Raw genomic sequence first — 20,895 nt, 5'->3', positions numbered from 1 at the left:
AAAAAAAAAAAAAAAAAAAAGAACACAACCGTTTCCCGGCAAAAGCTTCTTCCGATGGAACAACAACATCCACTTCCACTGTCGTTCGTCTTGCCAAACCCGACAGACCTTCCCAGTCTCGCACTAGGCTTTCTTGACGGTAACTTCGAGGACCTTCGAGATCTGCTCCTCCGCTCTTCAAGTCTAACGTCAAATTTAAACCACGACTGTTCTGATCTAAACGACCGACTCCTCCACCTCCGTACGGATCTCACCAAACACGCCGTTTCCTGGATCTCAACCTCGCTTTCCGCTAAAGTTTCACTCGAAGATTTGAGATTTAACCTCGAGAGCCTCCTCTGTCTCCGTAAGTTACTATACCAAACCAAACCCTCTTTGTTTTATTTTGGTGATTAAGAGATAGTTAAGTTTTCTGATTGTCTCCTAGTTTGTAGCTACGGATTCTGTTGGAAAGCAAACGAATTGGGAGTTACAGCAACTCGTAGAGGAGCTATGTCGAATACAGAATCAGCGTAAATATTTCGGTGAGTTTGGCTTGATTTACTGACTCGTGAGCATCATCATTAAGAGCTAACATAATATAGGAAATATTCGATTTTTTTTTTCAGTGACTGCCTTAAAGTTGGAAAGTCTGGTTGGGGATCTTGAAGATTCAGTGTTTCATCCTATAAGAAGCCACAAAGGAAGTACGCTTCAAGTAAAGCTTTTTTTGATCCACACAAGTTGAGTACTATATGGAGTTGTGGTTTGCTAAATATGAAAGATTTAAACTTTTTTTATCTTTTTAAATGCAGGATCTTGCAGTCAAGCATAAGAGGTTCAGTCATGCTATTAAGACCATGAATGAGATTGAACTAATGCTTGGTGATGTTACAAGGCATCACTCGCAGTGGCGCCACCTTGTAGATTCTGTTGATAGTAGAGCAGATAAAAGTTTGTCAGTTATACGCCCTCAGGTTATCGCAGAGCATCGAGCTTTTCTCTCATCTCTTGGCTGGCCACCGAAACTGGCAACATTTAAAGTCGAGCATGGAGAGGTTGCTACGATCCCGAATCCTCTCCTCTTGATGCAAGGAGATCAAAAGGAGTCTTATTCCCAAAGCTTTCTACTCCTCTGTGGTTTACAGAAACTTAATACCAAGAAGGAAAAAAGGAAGAAGCTTCATACGCCCAAAGACAATAGTAATGTTGGACTTTGGGCTACTGATGAACTGGTGAAACCGGTTGCATCTCGGATGGAGTATCATTTCATGCAATGGGCTGAACAACCTGAGTTTATCTTTGAACTTGTCTACAAAGTTACAAGAGACTTTGCTGATGGGGTGGATGATTTCTTACAGCCTTTGATTGACAGAGCAAAGTTAGTAAGCTGTAGTGCTAAAGAAGCTTGGGTTTCAGCGATGGTCCAGATGCTATCTGGCTTCTTAGAGAAAAAGGTTTTTCCTAAGCTTATAGATACGTTCAAGGAGAAGCACATGAAATCTGAAGCTATATCATCGTGGTTCCACCTTGTCGATCAGATGGTTACATTTGATAAACGAATGCAGTCATTTGTGAATTCAGATACTTGTCTTTCTTATGAAGGCTCTTCGACAGCGTTTTCTCAAGATATATCAGTAATGGGACTATTTTGTAAGAAACCCGAGTGGCTCAAGACCTGGGGGAAGATTGAACTAAAGGATGCTTATAGAAAAACTAAAGAGGATATCAAGAATGAGAGAGCTTGGTTAGTTGATAGTGAAAGAACTAGACTTGGTAATGAATCTACCTCACGGTCTGCAAAGTATGTTCTATCCACTAGAGAGGATTATAAAGCGCCAATTGTAGCAGACTCTTTTCTTAATAGGACTTGGAGGTTGATAGACCATGGTCTATCTCTACCAGCCATTCTGCCAAGGATCCAATTTATAAGAGCTACTGCCACCAAATTTCTCTGGTGTATATTCAAATTTATGTTACTGGAGTTCAAGAAGATTGATCTCTCCTACTTTAGCTTGTTTGAGGATACACTGATACAAGCCTGTGGCCCGATTAATGCCGCTCGGTATCTTGAATCAAAACTACGAGAATGGAGTGATGATTTGGTTTTTGTGGAGATGTGGGCTGCGGAAAGCAGTGCCAAAGTTGATAGAAAACCTGAAGCTTCCTGCCAAGGCTGCTTTTTTGGGGAAGAACTGAAAGGCCTTGTTGAGTTGGAAACCAATTGGCTTATGGAAATTATAACAGTTTTTCTCCACCAATTCGACAGTCTTTGCAGTGACGACTTCAATATCAATACGGTTTTATGGGAAGATAACGTCATTACTGGTTCCAGCAATTTAACAGTGTCTCAGGGTGTTGCAGAAGCATTGGACAATTTAAGAAGGCATCTATGTGTTCTTCAGCTAAACATGAACCCGAAAGACTTCTTGGACTTGTGGAGGAATCTCGCGGAAGGGCTTGACCATTATGTATATAGTAAATTTTGCTCAGGAGAACCTGTCTTACGGAGAAAAAGGTTTAATAGGTTTGAGGTTGACGCAGAGACACTTCTTACAGTGCTTCAACCTTATTGTGTACGTCCTGGTGCATTTTTCCCTCGGGTGCGAGAGATTCTTAGGCTGCTGAGGATGCACGAGGAAGAGAAGGTACGATTGAGAGGAGCTCTAAGTCGAAATGGTGGAAACAATTGTTTAAGGTTGTTTGGTATTTCTAACTTGTCTGCTCAACTTGTAGAACAATTTTGTAGTTGTTACTAGTCATGGAATGGCATTTTGTAAAGTGCATCGGTGATTCAGTACATGGTCAAGAATATGAGAATTGCAACAGAATTTGGATATAACGAAAAACAGCAACAGTGTTACAAAATAATACAACCATGCTTTTGATTCTGTCAAAGTTACATATCCATGATTTAAAGATTAACTACAGCAAAAATGGATAAAACTAAAAGAATGAGAAGAGATAATCATGTACTTGATGTTTCTAGAGAATGAAAAGTTTAAGTGTAATCAAGAGAACTCTTGGATCAAGGGCTCATAGAACAGTCTGTATGCGTCCATAACTTCTAAATACCACATGGCTTCACGATCTGGGCTTCCAGACAGCTCAACCATCTTATGAACCTGGTTCCAGGTAGAAAGAGCAATGTAAATGAGTTAGTAACAATCAAAGCATACCATATAAATGCAGGACAAGTGACGGTTGTTGATTCTGGAGATACTCTCACTCTAACATCACAAGAGAAGATGAATCCTAGTTACTACTGATTATATGAATCTTCAAGCCACGTCTAGCTTCAATCTAGATAGATATCTCACCACAAATTTGTTACTAACACATTCAAACTCAAGTTTCCTGGTGGTTTAAGTCCCCTAAGCTTGTGTCAGCCACTCAACCTAATCTTGTGATCATAACATCTAAAATGCTCACTTAACTCTCGTCTTTGCCAATTAGTATAAACCACCAAATTGACTTCTCTGCAAACTATAGCTAAACTAGAACCACAATGGAATGATCAAATGTGCATATGAGGATGAAAGAGTAAAAAAGAACTGTAACCTTAAGTAGAGGTATCTCCCCAGTACGGATATGGTATACACCAACAACCATCACGTACATTCCTGATTTCCATTGACGGAGGGCGAATTCGCTCGATAGGCCGAGCTCGACGAGTCCGGTTCCATCATCAAGGATCATACGGTCATCTCCACCGCCGGATACGGAGACCAAAACGCCCTGCAACGCAACAATGGAAATGTCATCGGTACAGGAATTAATGAAATCGAGAGAATGAAAAGAGAGATCGGAACCTGAAACCAAGCACGTTGAAAAAGTACACCGCCTAGGGCGGTGGCGTTCTGAGAAGACGTCGGTTTAGCGTCCCGGAGCTGGGAGCAAAGCATCTTCACCGCCGCTAAGCTGTAGTCCATTTTTACCCGCCGACCCGACTCGGCTGATCAAATTACACTAATGTTATTGTTGCCTCCTGAGTCCTAACCACGATTCCAATTCGCGGACCATACCGAACCGAACAATTGGTATTTGGTACAGTTCTCTAATTTTGGTACGGATTGGAAAAAAAGAAACTAAAAATAAATCTTATCCAAGAAAGAGAAGGTAGACCCACAATATCTAAGAAAATAGTGACGTGTCACAAAGCTATTGATTGATAACACATCCTAGAAATCTCTGCCTCTGTCCACAAAACTCAAATCTATTTCTTGTGTGTTTACTTACATCGGTTTGGGAGAAAGATCAAGCGCAGAAACAAAGTCGAAAAATGGCAGCAACATTTGCAACCCCATCGACGGTCATAGGCCTCGGAGGATCATCCATCACCACCAAACCCTTCTCTTCATGTAATCTCTCTGTCTTTTTGGATAATATGAATCAAACGTATACATATTTTATATGATATTAATTGTAGTTTCTCATGATCTTTACTCCATTAGCCTTTCTGAAACCAACATTGAGCGCCAAGAACCCTCTGAGACTTGCCGGTGCATCCGGAGGAAGAGTCACTTGGTATGTTACTCATTCTATGTTCTGTTTTCTTTACGTACCAATAAGATCCTTTTGAAGTTTTTTTTTTTAAAACTAGATTGTTTGTGTCAAAAAATGAAAATAGCTTTGAGAGGAACTGGTTGAGGAGAGATTTGAACGTGGTGGGATTTGGGCTGATCGGATGGCTAGCTCCGTCGAGTATCCCGGCGATAAACGGGAAGAGCCTGACTGGTCTCTTCTTCGACAGCATCGGAACTGAGCTCGCTCACTTCCCAACTCCTCCTGCTCTCACTTCACAGTTCTGGTTGTGGTTGGTTACCTGGCACTTAGGCCTCTTCCTCTGCCTCACTTTCGGACAAATTGGATTCAAGGGCAGGACCGATAACTACTTCTAAGCATTTAATCAATCATTTACTCTTCCCATCTTGTACTATATGTCCTTTCTCTTGGTGGTTATGTGTAATATTATTATTACTATTAATCAAAGCGACGCTTTCTTTGCTATCTCTCCGATTTTTCTTTCAATATTACCCGTGTGTTTTTCTTAATGATATTAATTTTAAGAGTAAAGTAGAAAATGTTATAAAAAAAAAGTGTTTCTTGACCGACGCTTGGAGATGATTGGATAACTCTTTTCATGTTTTTATGTTTCTCGACTCTCAGAAGCATATAGTAAACATGTGTTTACATTCCTAATGAAAGGTTTTAATCTCTTTCCTTTCTCTCTGTTTTATGATATAAAATTTTTAGCTCCATCAAACTCCATATGCATAATACGCAGGAAGATGTGTAAACCTTCTAAAGTTTTGATTATATGTGTATCTACACTAAAAGATTAAGAGGAAAGGTTTGACACTTCAAAGTAAAAAAAAATGAAAAAGTAGGTCCATGAGTTAAAAAAACAAGGGAGCAGTGCAGTATCTTGTGAAGTTCCGTTTTGGAGGTTCCAACAACACTTGTTCAGAAGTATCAGAGGGAACAAAACTACATTTTAACTACACATTCTAAATCAAACCGCCACTGTCCCACGCGTAGATGCTGATGCAGCGCAGTTTCATGACTGATGTGCATTTTGTAAAGCTCGGGTCACCATATCGATGAATTCATTATTCTGTCGAAAAGCAACTCGTTAGGTTTTGGCAGCAGATCAAGTAAACTGATTTGGTAAAAAAGACAAACCTGAAACAGGGATAAAAGAGCTTCTTTCACTGTGTCTCTGGTGATAACCGGGCCAGTGGGTGCAGGAGCGAGTGATAGTGGTGGAGTTGGTGGTGGGAAAGGCTGGAGCACCGGAGTACCATATGACCGCTGCTGGTGAGTTGCATTATTAGGGTTGAGAGGAGGAGCAGTGGGCATAGATGAACCAGGAATGAGGTGCGGTTGTGCCATCATTCGCGGGGGCCCAAAGAAAGAGGCTGGCGTCACTAAATCGGTAACGCTGGAGTTGCTGCTGTTAAGATCAGGGTTGTTGTCAAACAGAGGCATCAAAGGAGAGGAGGATGGTAGAGGCGGTGGTGATTTTATCTGAGAAGGTGCTGCTGGCGCTACAGGAGGAGAAATGGTGGGTTGGTGAGGAATCGGTGATGATTGGTAAGGTGCTCCACTTGCTGACCCACTCGCAGCGTTCCCAAGAGCCATTCCTGACTGTAGTCAAGGCAACAACATTCTTGATAAATTCAGTTTTACATTCTGAGTGGAAGTAAGAAAATCAACAGATTAGAATCTAAGTTGGACCATATACTACGCTGAATATAGTTCAAGAATATATAGCAAACAGAAAGCACTCTTGCCATTAGTCGTATATGATGCTGTCATGATGTCGACGATAGTGTGAGTGTGTAACAGAAGCTTTAGAGACTTACGCTAAAGAAGTTGACGAAAGCAGGATCATCAGGGGCATCCCTAGCAGTTGAAGACGGTTCAAGAGGGCCATCCATAACTGCCATCGTAGGCACAGCTTCCAATTCCTCAAACTCACTGAAGAAAGTAGAAAAAATTAACTCACGTTTATCAAGTTTACTCCTCAAAGAAGAAAAATTCAAGAAAAAACTAATGGTGTAATGTCTAATTATAAACATAAAACTCATACCTTTTTGAAGATGGGGTCTTCGGCTTCTGGTTAACCTTGGAATATGCACTCAGTATTCTGTCATGCCAAGGAACCATTAGGCAGAGATACAACAAGTACTCAAGTCATCAAAACAGTAAAAAAAAACAAAAAAAAAAATCTACAAGGAAGGTCTTCACGAAAGCACTATGTTTGTCCAACAAGAATNAAACTCACTGAAGTAGAAAAAATTAACTCACGTTTATCAAGTTTACTCCTCAAAGAAGAAAAATCCCAGAAACAACTAATGGTGTAATGTCTAATTATAAACATGAAACTCATACCTTTTTGAAGATGGGGTCTTCGGCTTCTGGTTAACCTTGGAATATGCACTCAGTATTCTGTCATGCCAAGGAACCATTAGGCAGAGATACAACAAGTACTCAAGTCATCAAAACAGTAAAAAAAAACAAAAAAAAAAATCTACAAGGAAGGTCTTCACGAAAGCACTATGTTTGTCCAACAATGTCTGATAATAGGCCGATAAAAGACGATATTGATATCATTCATAAACCAACAATTGAAACCTACGAGTGTATAAGGATCTAGTTTTACTCTCATGATTGTCCCAATCACAAAAACAGTCACTACCTGATATGCAGTAACTTAAAATTTACCTGCTGAAAAGAGTTGCTACCTCCTCGCATTCACGTTTATTGTAAAACCAAATGCCATTAACTTCTTGAGATGCATTACGGTAAAGTAAATAAGGACCTTGGACTTCATACTCAAAATCTCCCAGGAGATTCTCCACCAGATTATCTGCGCAGAGGAATTCAACAACACATTAATCTAAAATCCTAAAGTAAGAACTCGCAATGAATTTCTAAATCTATATTAACATGATTTACTGAGGACTGAGGAGATAAAACTGCTCCACCCTTGTCCCTAAGTTTAAGATGAGCTAAAACCTGAATTCTCTCTCCTAACGATCCAAAGGTCATTGCTACAGATCCACTACTTTTTGTTATTACATCATGAGTAACTTAATATAACCAAATCACTGGAAATCTGATGAGAACTGGGAAGATTGATACTGACCTGTATTCCGACGATTCATCACAATAAACTGAAATCGAGGTTGTGTGCTCCTAATAGAAACCAAAAAAGGATCCATCATCAGATTTAAAGAAGTTAACACAGATTACATCACACAACAATAACTAAAAGATCGAAAGTACTGACCTTTTGACAACAAACAAAGATCCTTCAACATCCTTACGACTCTGATTGAGAAGAAAAAGAAGACAGATCGGTAGGTAGCAGAGCAAAAACAGAATCAAATTATGGTGAAACGAGGATTGATTTGAAAACTTACCCATTGACTGAGATCAATGTTGAATTCATAGAAAGTGACATGAGCGGCTGTGATGAGGATTTCCTCGATGTATGGATCGATTCGCTGGAGAACTGTGAGATTGAGGAGCCTCGTACTGTTCTGGTCCAGATTTGGGATCAGCTTCCCGTTCTGAGACATCTTTTTGTCAAAAAAAAAGAAAAATCGAAGATTAGATTCGAGGGTATCTCGATTCGATTTTAGGCCTTATCGGAAGAGCCCTAGATTTCTAATTTACACGTAAAGCTGCGATTTGAGGTGGTAGACGAAAACGCCAACTTTTGGAACGCACTTCTCTATTTTGTTGTCTTCTTGCTTTGGCCAAAAAAAAAAAATAATAATAAAAGAAAATGGTCCCTTTTATCTTTGGTTAAGTTTTTTTTATAAATTTTTGTCATAAATATAAAAATATATACGAATATAATCAAAAATCTCATAAAAAATCGAACAATAAAAAAACTTATTTTTATTTTTAATCGAGTTTGCTTAGACATGAATCAATGATCGTGGTCGATATTAGTTGAGACTAAACTAGAAAAAATTGTTTTTAATTAGAGCATAATATGTTGGTTTGATCTTTTCTATCATTCAAAACCGTCTAAATCCAAATTAAAAAGGGTCTGAAGTTTTGAACATATATATTATAGGCCCTTCACCCTTGTAAGGGACTATGTGACACATATAGTTGAGATAATTTGTTTTCGTTACATCATTTACGTGTTGTTTTCTTTCTTTCAAAATAAAGACATCTAACTCAAGATAATATAAGCTACAAAATCCATAAGCCAAAATCACTGCAGTTCTTTTAATCATCCAAACCAAAGATGCTAAAGGAGAGTAACACAACCCTTACACTGTTTCACACATGTCTGGAAAAAGAAACATAAGGGTAAAGAACTAAGAAGTGTCACCATTCAAGCAGGTGAGAGAGCTTAGAAGATTCTTTGTGGTGGTCCCATTGTGCTCTTGAGGTACAAACACCTGACATTTTGCCAGTTTTTCTTCAAGAGGGAGACGAGGAAGTTGACACTCATCTGAACATTCTGAAAGATCTGCTTCTCTTCCATTGAAAGGTTACCAACTGCGACTCCCATACACAGAACCTTCTTCAGCTGAAACTTCACTGTTGCCTTGGTTTCATTCACCTTTGACTCCAAGGATTCCTGGTGGCTCACCAGAGTTGGGAACTTTCCTGTATAATAATATATATATATATACCACAGGAGTGTTACTTAAGAATCATCAATTAGCATTATATGTAAAATCAGTTGACAGATAATGAGATCATTCAAACAAGAAAACCAGAAAAGAGAAATGCATAGAACACACTGACAGAAGAAAAGGGATAAAAACTGTGCAAGGAAGAAAATGGAATACTAGCTGTAACCAGAACTTGCCTGCTTTGTTGAGACCAGGACCAAGAAGACGAGGAATCTGCTTAATGACAGACTCAGAGGCCAAGAAAGCATGGTATTTCTTCGCAAGCTTCTTGACGAGCTTCTTGTTCTTGTTAAGCTTTTTAAGAGACTCAACATCCATATTCTCCAGCCCCAATTTCTCAGCCTGCGAAAGCATACAAAAAAGATTTCATTTTGCAAGGAACACAGCATAAAAAAACAAAAGACCAAAGATTACCAAACTATTAGAGCCGCCAAGTGAAATGATCAGAAATACCATTATAACAAGAAACAGAGCATAAAAACGACTCCTTTCCAAAAAGATAATTTTTGTATATCATATTATCAAGACGAAAGAATTAGATAAGTCACCTCCTCGACATGCTGGGCATCTCCAAGCATGCAGATCTTCATTTTAGGACGGGGAATGTGTGGTAACTTAACAGATCCACTGAAACGCTTGTCCTTTTGTGGGTCATAGTTCTTAAGACCAATCTGGAGCTCAACAGTCTCCACAAAGTTACGTTTCTTTTCACCGGACTTCCCTGTGATAATAGTGATGGCTTCTCTTACGGCCTCACTCTGAAGCTTACTGCATTTTCCCACAAAACAGTAGTAAACAAACAGAAATACACGACCAGTAACTAATTCATCAATGAACAAACCCCCCTTATATAAACAGTCCTACACAGAATCATCTTATCTTACTAAACCAAGTAAACAATCTATGAAGATAACAGATTCAGCTATCCAGATTAAATTACCATTAAGGCAAATTAACTTGGTGTAATCACTGAGCAATTCACATATTAACCCTATCAATTAATCGTAACGATTGATAAATACAGAGACGTCTTAGCATTAGATCAATTTGATTGGAAAACAAGAGCTAAAACCATATCGCATACGAGAGAGAAAACGATTTAAAACCCGAGAATTGTGAATGTAAGAGATGCGTCATCATGTACCTCATTTTGAGCTCGTCTCAATTTAGCTAGGATCTGATCCTGAAAACAAAACAAAAAAGAATTGAAAAAAAAAAGAGAAAAAAAAAAACACGAATTAAAATCTGTAGAAGAGAAGCTCGAGAAACAAGAATGAAGCTAGAAGTGCAGCAGTCGTTTGAGGCACAAACCTGAGTGAAGAAGAGACAGAAGAAACCCTAAATTTGGTCGAAAGGCGAAGACTTTATAGTTGAATAGTAGTGATAAAACTAAAATTAAACCTAAATCAATTTGGGCCTTTAGTTGCAACCATCATAACATAAAAAGCCCAAATTGAAAACGTCAGACCCAAAACTCACTTCAGTTGGTTACCGTGTCTTTGGAACTTTGCTGATGATGGTCTAGTCAAAGCCACTCAGGTTTGACTTTGAGCTTCTACGACGTCGTCTCGATGTATGTTTTTTTCTTCCTTCTTCTTGTCTTCTTGAACTGATTGTCAGTGATTGAGGTGAGATAGATTGAAGAAGATGGCTTTTTCTAGAGCTCCTCCTCTTCCTCTTGCACAAATTTAAATTTGTTTCTTTTGGAAAAACAGCAGCAGAGTGACCAATCAATACATGGCGCAATCTCTGCTTAGTGTACTACTCGCATTGACTTTTTGGATCGGATCAAGCTCTTCGACCCGTTACAATGCCGGCGATCATGTCCCTTTGTTCGTCAACAAAGTCGGTCCTCTTCACAATCCAAGGTTATTCTCATATCTTTTCTTTGGGTAACTCTTTCTGCATTTTGCTTTTATTAGCTTATGGTTGACGGGTTTAGTAATCTGAGAGGAAGAGATCTTTGATAAAGATAATGTTTTGTTAAAAGGGGAACTCAAAGGTATCTCATTTTCTTAGACCCACTTTAAAGATTGTTTTTTATTTTATTTTTGTTTGCTGTGAGACCTATCAGTATTATGATTTGCCGTTCTGCCGTCCAGGTTAGGTTTCTCAAGACAAACTCAATGATCAGGTTTTCTGATATATGAAAATCCCTATATGTATAGTTTGAAATGTGTATGTTGTCCCAAGTTCTAGTGCTTGATTCAGGATTGTTTTATATTTTTGTAGAGCCTGTGATTGAGAAACAGGAAACTCTTGGGGAAGTTCTTAATGGTGACCGGTTAATGAGTTCACGATATCAGCTGAAATTTGGGGAGGACAAAACTCATGTTACACTGTGCCGCAAGAGACTAAAATCTAGTGATGTTGCCATGTTCAGAGATGCTATTGCTCAAGATTACTACTTTCAAATGTACTACGACGATCTCCCCTTGTGGGGATTTGTTGGAAAATCGGAGGGAGATTATCTTGGTCAAAAGGAGAAGCTTACTAAGTACTATTTATTCAATCACTTGAAGTTTAATGTTCTGTATAATGCAGACGAAGTTGTTGAAATCAACAGTTTTAGTGATCCGAGTTATATGGTTGATATATCGGAGAACACTGAGATTGATGTTCAGTTTACATACTCGGTTTCTTGGAATTTGACTTCAGAAAGGTCTGCGACAAGAATGAATAAGTACTCCCAGGCGTCGCTACATCCTATCAGCCAGAAGATTCACTTATTCTCATTTCTTAACTCCATAACTGTTGTTGTTTTGTTAGTTGGACTTCTTTTTTTGCTCTTCGTGCGTCATCTCAGAAATGAACTAAGAAGGTGACAAGATTTTCTTAGGAGACTATTCTTGTTTTGTGTAGTTTAGCATATGTGATGATAAAAATTTATCTTTTTGAGATATTTCTCTTTTATGAATTTCAGTTGCTCGATTGGAGATGAAGAAGAAAAAAAGGAAGTGGGTTGGAAACTCGTACATAGTGATGTATTTAGATGTCCTCGGAATATCTCCTTACTCTGTGCGTTCTTGGGAACTGGTACTCAGTTGCTAATCTTGTAAGCTTCTGCTATCAAGAATTCCATTACTGTCATTCTGTTTTTGATGTTTTATAGTTTATCCTTTTCCATTTGTACGCCTTAAGATAGTAATACATAAAGTAATTTTAGTAGCAAACTTTGACTGGATTAAAGTAGTTTTGTAATGGCATTTGTTAGTGCATTCGAGATACATATTATATACTTGCTTAGTTATTGACAACTTGTTCAAGTCAATCTTACATGATGATACATTACGTTTCCATTTATTCAGGAATACTTACGTCCTGAATCAAGATGAATGGTGTGTTAATGTTGTTTCATGTCTCTGACTTGTTTTTCATTTTCAGGAGCATAGCTCTATTTGCATTGGCCTTCACCGGTTTTCTATACCCATACAGTCGTGGAATGCTGTTGACTTCTCTCGTCATCATTTACACTCTAACATCAATAGTGGCTGGTTACACATCTGCTTCTTTCCATAACCACTTCGAGGGAAACAAACAGGTGATTGACTTTTCAGATGCCTTCTACTTTTGCTGTTTTAGAAAAGTTCATGGTTCGTATAACCTTAAACAGTAGAGCATTATTGTTATTTTCAGAAAAGGAGGGCTCGTCTTGCTGGGATTCTATACCCAGTTCCTTTCTTCATAGTAGTTTCGGTTCTCAACACTGTGGCAATTACGTATGGGGCAACAGCTGCACTCCCGTTTGGCACAATAGTCATCATCATACTCATTTACACTTTTTTGAATATCCCATTTCTCACGTTGGGAGGAGTTTTAGGTAATCGTTTCGGATTATTAGAGTTTCAACCTCCAACTGCTGTTAAAAGAAACCCCCGAGAAATTCCACTTCAAAATTGGTATCGTAGGAAGCTGTACCAGGTGTCTCTTGGAGGCTTTGTACCTTTCAGTGCGGTAGTTCTCGAGTGGCACCAACTCTATGCAAGCTTGTGGGGATTCAAAATATATACATCACCTGGAATGATGCTTTTCACATTCGTTGTGTGTCGGTATTATCTTGACTTACATTCAGCTATCCGGTGAAGATCATGAATGGTGGTGGAGGTATGTATTCTTTTACTTTACTGCGTCCTTTTCCATCCAAACATGTGATTTTGATTTAAGACTTAGCTAGGTACATGAGAAGCCATCACAGATACACATTACATTGAGTATCTTACTCAACCTGTCATAGTATACTTTCCTTTCAGAATCATTATCCAACTTGCAATGGTTAAACGATTCTATGATAATTGTTTGCAGATCAATACTGTGCGGAGGATTCACAGCAATCTTCATGTATGGGTATGGAGTAATTTTCTATCTCAGGTCTGACATGACCGGGTTTCTGCAGCTAAGCTTCTACTTGGGATATACTGCTCTGTTATGTTACGCTCTCTTCTTGGTTCTAGGAACCATAAGTTTCTTGGCTTCTTGGATGTTTATTCGCCACATCTACCGTTCTGTCAAGCTGGAATAACTCCCGAGAGCTAAGGGGATCCTCTTCTTTTCGTCACAACCCATCTCTGTATTAGTATCTTTTGGTATTAGTTGTTGACTCTTTCATGTTTCTTACAAGAAATAGAAAGGCAGATACAATTTTGGTGTTCATCCCATCGAGTTAATCTCATATCATATCAACATTCAACAGCAAACTACATTACTTAGAAGTTACATATGCAATACAATAAAGCATCCAAACACACAAAACAGCTATTAAAAGGAAACATCAGATTTCACTTGCTTCCTATAGGGTTCGTGCGAATGGGTGGCTGCACAGCTCCATCATGATCCTTTGAATCCGAAGCACTAGATCCCTGAAACTCACTCTTCATGCTTCCAGACTTGTGTTCATCAGCAGCCTCTCTTATTCTCTCTGTCGCTTCTTCCTCGTTATTTATTATGTGCACACCATCTTCTTCTTCTTCTTCACTGTCCTCTTCCTTGTCGCTAACTTCCACTTCATTGTTGCCTCTTCTCTCAACCGCAGAAGACGAGGTTTCCCTTTCTCTGGCAGTTTTCTCTGTGAGGCTCTTGAGAAGCTTCATCACTTGTACCGCATACATCAATGCAGTTAAAGGGTCTGCCATCTACACACAAAGCCAAAACAGAGCCGTCACATTTACAAGATGTAAAAATACTACTTCAACTCCATGGCAAAAACCATTGCAAGATATCTCAACAATGGAACCACCAAAGTTGCATTCAAATGCTAGTTGAGTGCCAAATAAAAAAAAAAAACTGACCTGAGACATGTTGGGTGCAAAGACTAAAGCAAGGTTACGAGAATTCATCTTGTTAACATGCTCAAACTGAACAACATCAGCCATGAGATTGATGGCCCAATTGAGAAGAGAAGCTTCATTTTGAGGTAAGAGTCTCACAACCTTGACAAAGTCCTCTTCTGACTCACACTGCATCACTTGCTCCGATGGCAGAGGATCAAGTACCCCTCTCGGCAGCTCTCTGAACCAAGCCTGAACAAACACACACACATACATCATCAAATTAAGATGCCATTAACACCTGAATACATACACAATTAAGGTTAAGAATAAGAACCTTAATGAGTCCGGCTAAACAATGAACATCGATGCCATCTGGTATGAGCCCTTTATTAAGCTGCTCTCTTACATACTCTTCCTCGCTGTTATCTCCTGTGATTCTGAATATTCCTTCTACCTGTAAGCCTCCTTGATCATATAGCCTGCTCTGTAATAGCAACAGTATCACAGGAACACAGTTCCCTCTCGAATCATACGATAACTGCATTGACTCCGTGGATACCCCAAACACTGTTGCACTGCCAACACAAATAACATGAATATGAAACCTAAATCACAAACTTGCAACTCAAAAATCAATTAGGCTCTGAGTTAAAGATTATTCTAAGTTCTAACAAATAAAATTCCTCAAACCAGAAAGGCCAATTCCGTTCAATGAGAGTACATGAAAAAAAGGAAAGAAGTGGCAAACCTTGCACTAGGAGCTTTTCTGGGGACATCAGGCTCGAACTCAGAGGGAAGACCGAGGAAGCCATTGAAGCGGTCAAAGGTAACGTGAGCCACGTGACGGACATTGGTTGGACCGCCAATGTCCATGGCTCTTTGGTCGCTTTCTTCCACCTCTGCCGTCGAGAAACAACGGGCGAGCTCCAGGACGACTCGACCTACCGACGACGTAGAGCCGCGGAACCGCCAAAGTTCGGTCTTACCGCGCTTTATCACTCTCTCTATATCTCTTCCTCTCGCGCTAAACAGAGTCCTTCTCGGTCTTGCCGCCTCCGGGAGAGAAGGTTACAAAATTTTGGCAATGTGGTTAAGAAAACAAAAAGGAAGAGAGAGATAATGGTTAAATTAGGGAATGGTAATGGCCGGCAACGAACTTCAATTGATAAAAGAGATTTTATATATAAAGAGATATAAAAAGTTGGCAAGTTACACGTTACAAAGAACGTTGCACAGAGAGAGAGAGATTAAGTGACGATGAAGAAAAGGGTTAGGAGGAAGGTGCAACGTGGGAATCACTCACTTCGTTCGTTTATTTGATTTCTAAGTCTTTTCTAATGGTCTCTCTCTCGTTTAAAAAAATGTAGTATTAGAGTGGGTTTTACTCTCCCTACGTTTTTCTATAAACATCTGTCTCCTATATTTTCGTGTTTTAGTATGATGCATCTGTATTTATTTTAAATTAGAGTGAAGGAAGATATTTGCATAATTACAACAAAAAAGTATCATATTGTAATGATGAGCTCTCGCCTCTCAGAAAGAGGACTGCTGCAATCGAATAGCCCAAAAAAATGTATGGGCCTAAAGCAAACTAACAAGATGTAGCCCCTTTACATGTTAAATTGTTACAATATCAGGAAGTCAACGAATAATGGGAAATTTGCAAATTTGACAATGTCACCCTTAGTCAAAATGGATTTCTGATAAAACTAGGTCTAGCAGTTTTTAATATAGTTTCGGAGAATCAGCCTCTTAGATTACATACATAAGGTCATGCTACGACCAAAACTGACCAACACTAACTTTTTGGTAAATATGTGTCCACTAGAAGATACTCATCCACGCAATGTGCGAAATGAGTATAGGCATTAAGGTCAGATCAGTATGTGTATGTCTATCTCCTCGGACCAAGATATTAATGATCTTTAAGCCCGTTAGATTTATCAGAGTGCTTCTTTTCACCTTTTTAATAACCCAGATTTTTCTATTATTTGACTGTCGGGAAGTAATATTTCCCAACTATCATATGTGTACGCAAATAACGCTAATATGCATAATCAGTGATTATGCTATTGGGCTGAACTTTGATAGACAGGATATTGAATTTTAAAGAATCTTTAACTATGAATTATACTTCTTCTTCGAATAAAGCATTTAAAGAGCCGCTAAAAATAAACTCTCAATTTAAGGGATTCATCATGACACAAACTGAAGAATAAAGCGGATGGCAAATGTAGATTTGCAAGAGGTCATTGACTAAAACAGCTATACGAATCAAAAGAGACATATAGCAATTTCTAATAAAGGAAAGGAATCTGAAATGTGGCATTAGGATTTAGGTGGTGACAGGGAGGGGATGTTGACCCATCAACAAAATTTTAGGATAATACCAAACTAATCAAATTAAATAACACTTTGATCGAGATGTTTTATAATTATTGACATTTTATTAACGATTAATGCAAGAAGGCCGTTTAGTTTTTATCCTATTGGTCTACATAATTGTCATTATTCTAAAAGTATTTTGGTTGAACTGGTAGAAGCAAATTAGTTAATTATTCAGCTTAAGCATGGTAGGTTAACCGACTAGAGAAAGTTGTTCTAGTTCTATTGCATCCAAATCTCAAATTTGAAACTTAAAGCCATATATAGAGCTATATGTTTTCAAATAAAGGATAAAGAACATTTCAGAAACTGATCTCTTATACTCTGGTTTCAAAATTTAGAAGATTATAGACTGAAGATGCAAGTAAAAAAATCCCGTTATTTTATGTATGTATGTATGTATAAATGTATAATGATATATATGTACGTAGACGTATTTAAACCAGACTACTCTTATCCCCCCGCTCTATATATATCCCAAAGGTCATTTAACAAAAGAGCTGTGGTTCAGAAAATAGAAACTCACTCGATTCTGCTATATACATAAACACAACAAACATTCCTTATCCCACATTATTACATTGTCTTTAATTTCTTTTTACGTGTATTTCATAATATATTTATTATCACCAAACATACTATGTTTTTAAAAAGCATTATTTGATCGCTCATTGTGTACTCTACCCCAATAACAAAATCATTTGATCAATAATAAAATAACATAGATAATCTATAGCTGGAGGAGTTGTATTCATTTAATCATTAGAACCAGAGTATATATTGTCTACTAGACTTCACAATTAGATATCATATTCTTTGGCAAAATATATAAAGTAGGATGTATTTATCATGCCCATTCAAAGATTCTTTATATTTTATTTCGAGAACTTTCATGTATCTTGTTTCATCTGGTTTTAGAACAACACATAAACTACTCAAACAAATTAACTTCATGATCCATGCTGCTAGCTATAGGATGATAAAGTGGGTTTTAGAAAACTTTATCATTCTCTTTTCACATATACAAACAAGTATTTATATAGATACGCATCTACGTGAATATGAATACTAGTATATATAAAAGATGATACTAGCTATAGATTTTTTTTTTTTTTTTAAATGAGTACGTGAATAAGCCCAAAAAGAGATTTGATGAGAAAGAACCAATAAGCACAAACAGGCGGTTACAAAGATAGAGAGAGATTGTGGAGTAGGAGTCAGTGATTCTAGTGGGTTCCTCCTCTTTTTCTGCTCTATATATCTTTCTCTCTTTCTATTTTATTTACTAAAATACAAAATAATTCATTTAATTTTCCTCATCCTTCACTATTTCTACCTTGATATATAGTTTTCTTAATAATCTCTCTTGTTTGGTCCAATTAATCTTATATCTAATCTTCTTATTATTATCTTTCACATATTGGATAAAGGCTCTTTTTTGTTTTCCTTTTACCAAAGATAAAGCCCTTTCTCTGAATTTTCTGTTTATCTATATAGATATCGTATCGTCCATCTGATCAATTGCCAAGTACTACTAGCTTGACCCTTTGACAGCTATAAAGTTAGTCAACTAAATTTTCAATTTTCTGTACAACTCTTTCAAACCCAATACTATTATTCTGAATACAAAAACGAAAAAAAAAAAAAAAAAGATAGAAACACAAAAGCATAGCCTGGAGACAAGGTCTGTGAAGGACAAGATCTTCGTCTTATTTATACCACGCAATATTATTTTTTATTTTTTTAAAAAAGAAAAAGTTTGAAAGTTAGCAAGTGCAAATTGTGTTTACTGTGGAAATAGATAGAGAAAGGTGGTGAAAAGGAGAGAGCGATGAATCACAAAGGTTTCTTCGCATACAAGTAGAGGGAAATAAAGTGATAATAATACTATACAATTAGTCAAATTACTAGTAATTTTATTGTTTATCATTTCTCTATATCTAACAACATTATTATATATAACACGCCCACATATTTGATATTTTGTATATGTGTATATATCCCGGAAAGAGAAAAGGTTGGACCCTCTTTGTTTTTCTGTTCAGCCATAAAAAAGCCTTTGACGAGAAAGTTTCCATTCTACTTTCTCTCTCTCTCTCTCCTCTTTGTTCTCTCAAACACCCAAAGCAAATAAAAAAACTTCACAAAGGTAATAAATTAAACACATATCTTACTTTCATGTTCATCATCAACAACTAGCTTTTTCTTTTCAATATCCTCAATCATTTGATCATCTGATCAAGAATTAACTAAGAATTTGCAATATCTCTCTCCCTCTCTCCCTTGTTGTTTCTTAACTCAAGCTTCTATATATCACCTTTTCGTCTTTCTCATATTTTCAAGACTTTGATGTTTTACAGAATAGAGAGTATATAATCAAGCAGAAGAGAAGATCAAGAAAGAGGAAGATATCATCAATTGAAGCTTTTTGTTTTTTTGGGAGGAGATGGCGAACCATAGAATCAGCGAAGCCACAAACCATAACCATAATCATCATCTTCCTTATTCACTAATCCAGGGCCTCAACAACAATCATCCACCTCCTGGATTCATGTAACAAATCTTCCCAAGTCTTTTCTTCTTTACAGAAATATATATTCACATAAAGCTCAACTTCTTTATTCATATATTTCTAATATATATTGAGCTCTAAATTTTTATATGGGTTTTCTTTGTTTATGCTCAATTTGTCATTTCCTTAATAGTAATTAATATGATAGTATATATGTTATACGGCTTCGTTCGTGAGATAATAAATGGTCAACGTACGAAAATCTATAGGCAAAACATAAACTAAAAGATGTGTTGTAGATCATCCGAAATTATAGGTTTTATAAGTGCTTTAGCTCTTGTGTAAACTTGTATTATATGCGACCGTACGTCTTTATTTATATATATATATATATTTCTTCAACTCAAATGCGACCCTCTAAGTATGGTTACTTAATTTTATTGTTCGTCTTGTTCTCCATTTTCTCACTTTCTAATTTTAGTTACAACTTATGATGATTATTCTTTTTGTACTAATTATATAATTTTAATAAATGAAACAGTAACCAAAATGGATCGTCCAGCTTCGATTTTGGAGAGCTAGAAGAAGCAATTGTTCTGCAAGGTGTTAAGTATCGGAACGATGAAACAAAGCCACGTAAGCCTCTCTCTCATATCTTCATGACGTGAGCTTTCCTTAACAAACTCCAATAAAGTTTTAGAATTAATAGAAAAAAACAAAAACTGAAACTAAAAAAAAACAAAATGTGAAAAAGCTGAGAAGAGTCTGAACAAGTCTTTAGATAGGTTTAGGTGATGATACGGAGGCAAAAGAGAGCCTTGGATGGCGTGACTTGTTTATTTATTTCTCTTCTAATAAAAATCTTTTTTACCAACTCCCTAACTTCCTCAATATCGAATATTCAAAATTATACTAGTATTAGGAAATGTATGTCATGCTATATATATAGTTCCACGTGATAAATGATGTAGTTAATTCCAATTAGAATACTAGATTGCAACAAATGCACCCACCTGATTAATATCAATCAACCATGATCACTAACTACATTCTATGATACTAAAATGTAATGATGGGTAAATCTGCATTGCAGCTTTATTAGGAGGAGGAGGCGGAGGAGCTACGACTCTGGAGATGTTCCCTTCATGGCCAATCAGAACTCACCAAACTCTTCCTACTGTACCCTTTCTTCTTCTTTGACCCTTTCCTCTTGTTTTTTTCTCCTTTTTCGGCATTTTCTAATTTATAAATAAAAAAACATTTATTCTCTTATATAATTTGTGCATAAAAACATAGTATGTTTCTTGTTCCTCTTACTATCCTATACTAGTATTTGCTTGTTTTCCCCTCTAAACTGAAAGCGATTTTTTAAGACTAGTTAATTACTCCATTCCTTTCTCCTGACTTTATATTATTAGCTAGTAGATAAAACTAATAATACACCCATTTGTCAAAAATTATACGCTAAGGTCAATTCCTCCTTAGTTACATTATAATTATTCCTTTTCTGACTTTTTATTTAGTTATACGTTGAGTATGATTATGTTGAATATGTATTGCAGCAGGAGAGTTCAAAGTCAGG

At 37.2% G+C, this 20,895-nt stretch overlaps 7 protein-coding genes and 1 pseudogene across 7 annotated transcripts in view; 4 read left to right on the top strand and 4 right to left on the bottom strand.

The window, feature by feature from the left end:
- Positions 9-2,760, top strand: LOC104739426 (RINT1-like protein MAG2L). The gene is made up of 4 exons (XM_010459773.2): positions 9-346; positions 435-524; positions 609-697; positions 795-2,760. The coding sequence occupies exons 1-4, from the start codon at positions 55-57 to the stop codon at positions 2,736-2,738; spliced, it is 2,415 nt and encodes an 804-aa protein (XP_010458075.1). The 5' UTR covers positions 9-54; the 3' UTR covers positions 2,739-2,760.
- On the bottom strand, positions 2,798-4,039 carry LOC104739427 (recQ-mediated genome instability protein 2-like). Its single transcript, XM_010459774.2, has 3 exons — positions 3,792-4,039; positions 3,541-3,717; positions 2,798-3,104 (listed from the first exon to the last, which is right to left on the bottom strand). The coding sequence occupies exons 1-3, from the start codon at positions 3,909-3,911 to the stop codon at positions 2,991-2,993; spliced, it is 411 nt and encodes a 136-aa protein (XP_010458076.1). The 5' UTR covers positions 3,912-4,039; the 3' UTR covers positions 2,798-2,990.
- Positions 4,174-4,991, top strand: LOC104739425 (photosystem I subunit O). Its single transcript, XM_010459772.2, has 3 exons — positions 4,174-4,340; positions 4,434-4,506; positions 4,610-4,991. Exons 1-3 carry the CDS (start codon positions 4,262-4,264, stop codon positions 4,878-4,880), a joined length of 423 nt encoding a protein of 140 aa, XP_010458074.1. The 5' UTR covers positions 4,174-4,261; the 3' UTR covers positions 4,881-4,991.
- On the bottom strand, positions 5,321-8,235 carry LOC104739424 (mRNA-decapping enzyme-like protein). Its single transcript, XM_010459771.2, has 8 exons — positions 7,911-8,235; positions 7,778-7,818; positions 7,634-7,683; positions 7,210-7,354; positions 6,877-6,933; positions 6,348-6,462; positions 5,665-6,129; positions 5,321-5,596 (listed from the first exon to the last, which is right to left on the bottom strand). Exons 1-8 carry the CDS (start codon positions 8,067-8,069, stop codon positions 5,540-5,542), a joined length of 1,089 nt encoding a protein of 362 aa, XP_010458073.1. The 5' UTR covers positions 8,070-8,235; the 3' UTR covers positions 5,321-5,539.
- Positions 8,673-10,507, bottom strand: LOC104739423 (60S ribosomal protein L10a-1). The gene is made up of 5 exons (XM_010459769.2): positions 10,461-10,507; positions 10,294-10,332; positions 9,698-9,917; positions 9,326-9,491; positions 8,673-9,120 (listed from the first exon to the last, which is right to left on the bottom strand). The coding sequence occupies exons 2-5, from the start codon at positions 10,296-10,298 to the stop codon at positions 8,861-8,863; spliced, it is 651 nt and encodes a 216-aa protein (XP_010458071.1). The 5' UTR covers positions 10,299-10,332; positions 10,461-10,507; the 3' UTR covers positions 8,673-8,860.
- LOC104739421 lies at positions 10,773-13,838 on the top strand (annotated as a pseudogene).
- On the bottom strand, positions 13,805-15,588 carry LOC104739422 (rho GTPase-activating protein 5). Its single transcript, XM_010459768.2, has 4 exons — positions 15,165-15,588; positions 14,751-14,991; positions 14,435-14,665; positions 13,805-14,278 (listed from the first exon to the last, which is right to left on the bottom strand). Exons 1-4 carry the CDS (start codon positions 15,287-15,289, stop codon positions 13,925-13,927), a joined length of 951 nt encoding a protein of 316 aa, XP_010458070.1. The 5' UTR covers positions 15,290-15,588; the 3' UTR covers positions 13,805-13,924.
- The window catches only part of LOC104739419 (transcription factor TGA2.2-like), a 14,060-nt gene continuing 11,966 nt past the window's right edge, over positions 18,802-20,895 (top strand). Inside the window, exons 1-4 of the mRNA XM_010459766.2 lie at positions 18,802-18,950; positions 19,162-19,354; positions 19,855-19,949; positions 20,407-20,492. Coding sequence (XP_010458068.1) covers positions 19,248-19,354; positions 19,855-19,949; positions 20,407-20,492 — 288 coding nt within the window. The 5' untranslated portion in view covers positions 18,802-18,950; positions 19,162-19,247. The remainder of the gene's footprint in view (positions 18,951-19,161; positions 19,355-19,854; positions 19,950-20,406; positions 20,493-20,895) is intronic.

Source organism: Camelina sativa, chromosome 14, assembly GCF_000633955.1.
Source record: "Camelina sativa cultivar DH55 chromosome 14, Cs, whole genome shotgun sequence".
Taxonomy (NCBI): domain Eukaryota; kingdom Viridiplantae; phylum Streptophyta; class Magnoliopsida; order Brassicales; family Brassicaceae; genus Camelina; species Camelina sativa.
The sequence above is the reverse complement of the archived record's forward strand: the minus strand, read 5'-3'. Positions and strand labels throughout refer to the sequence as shown.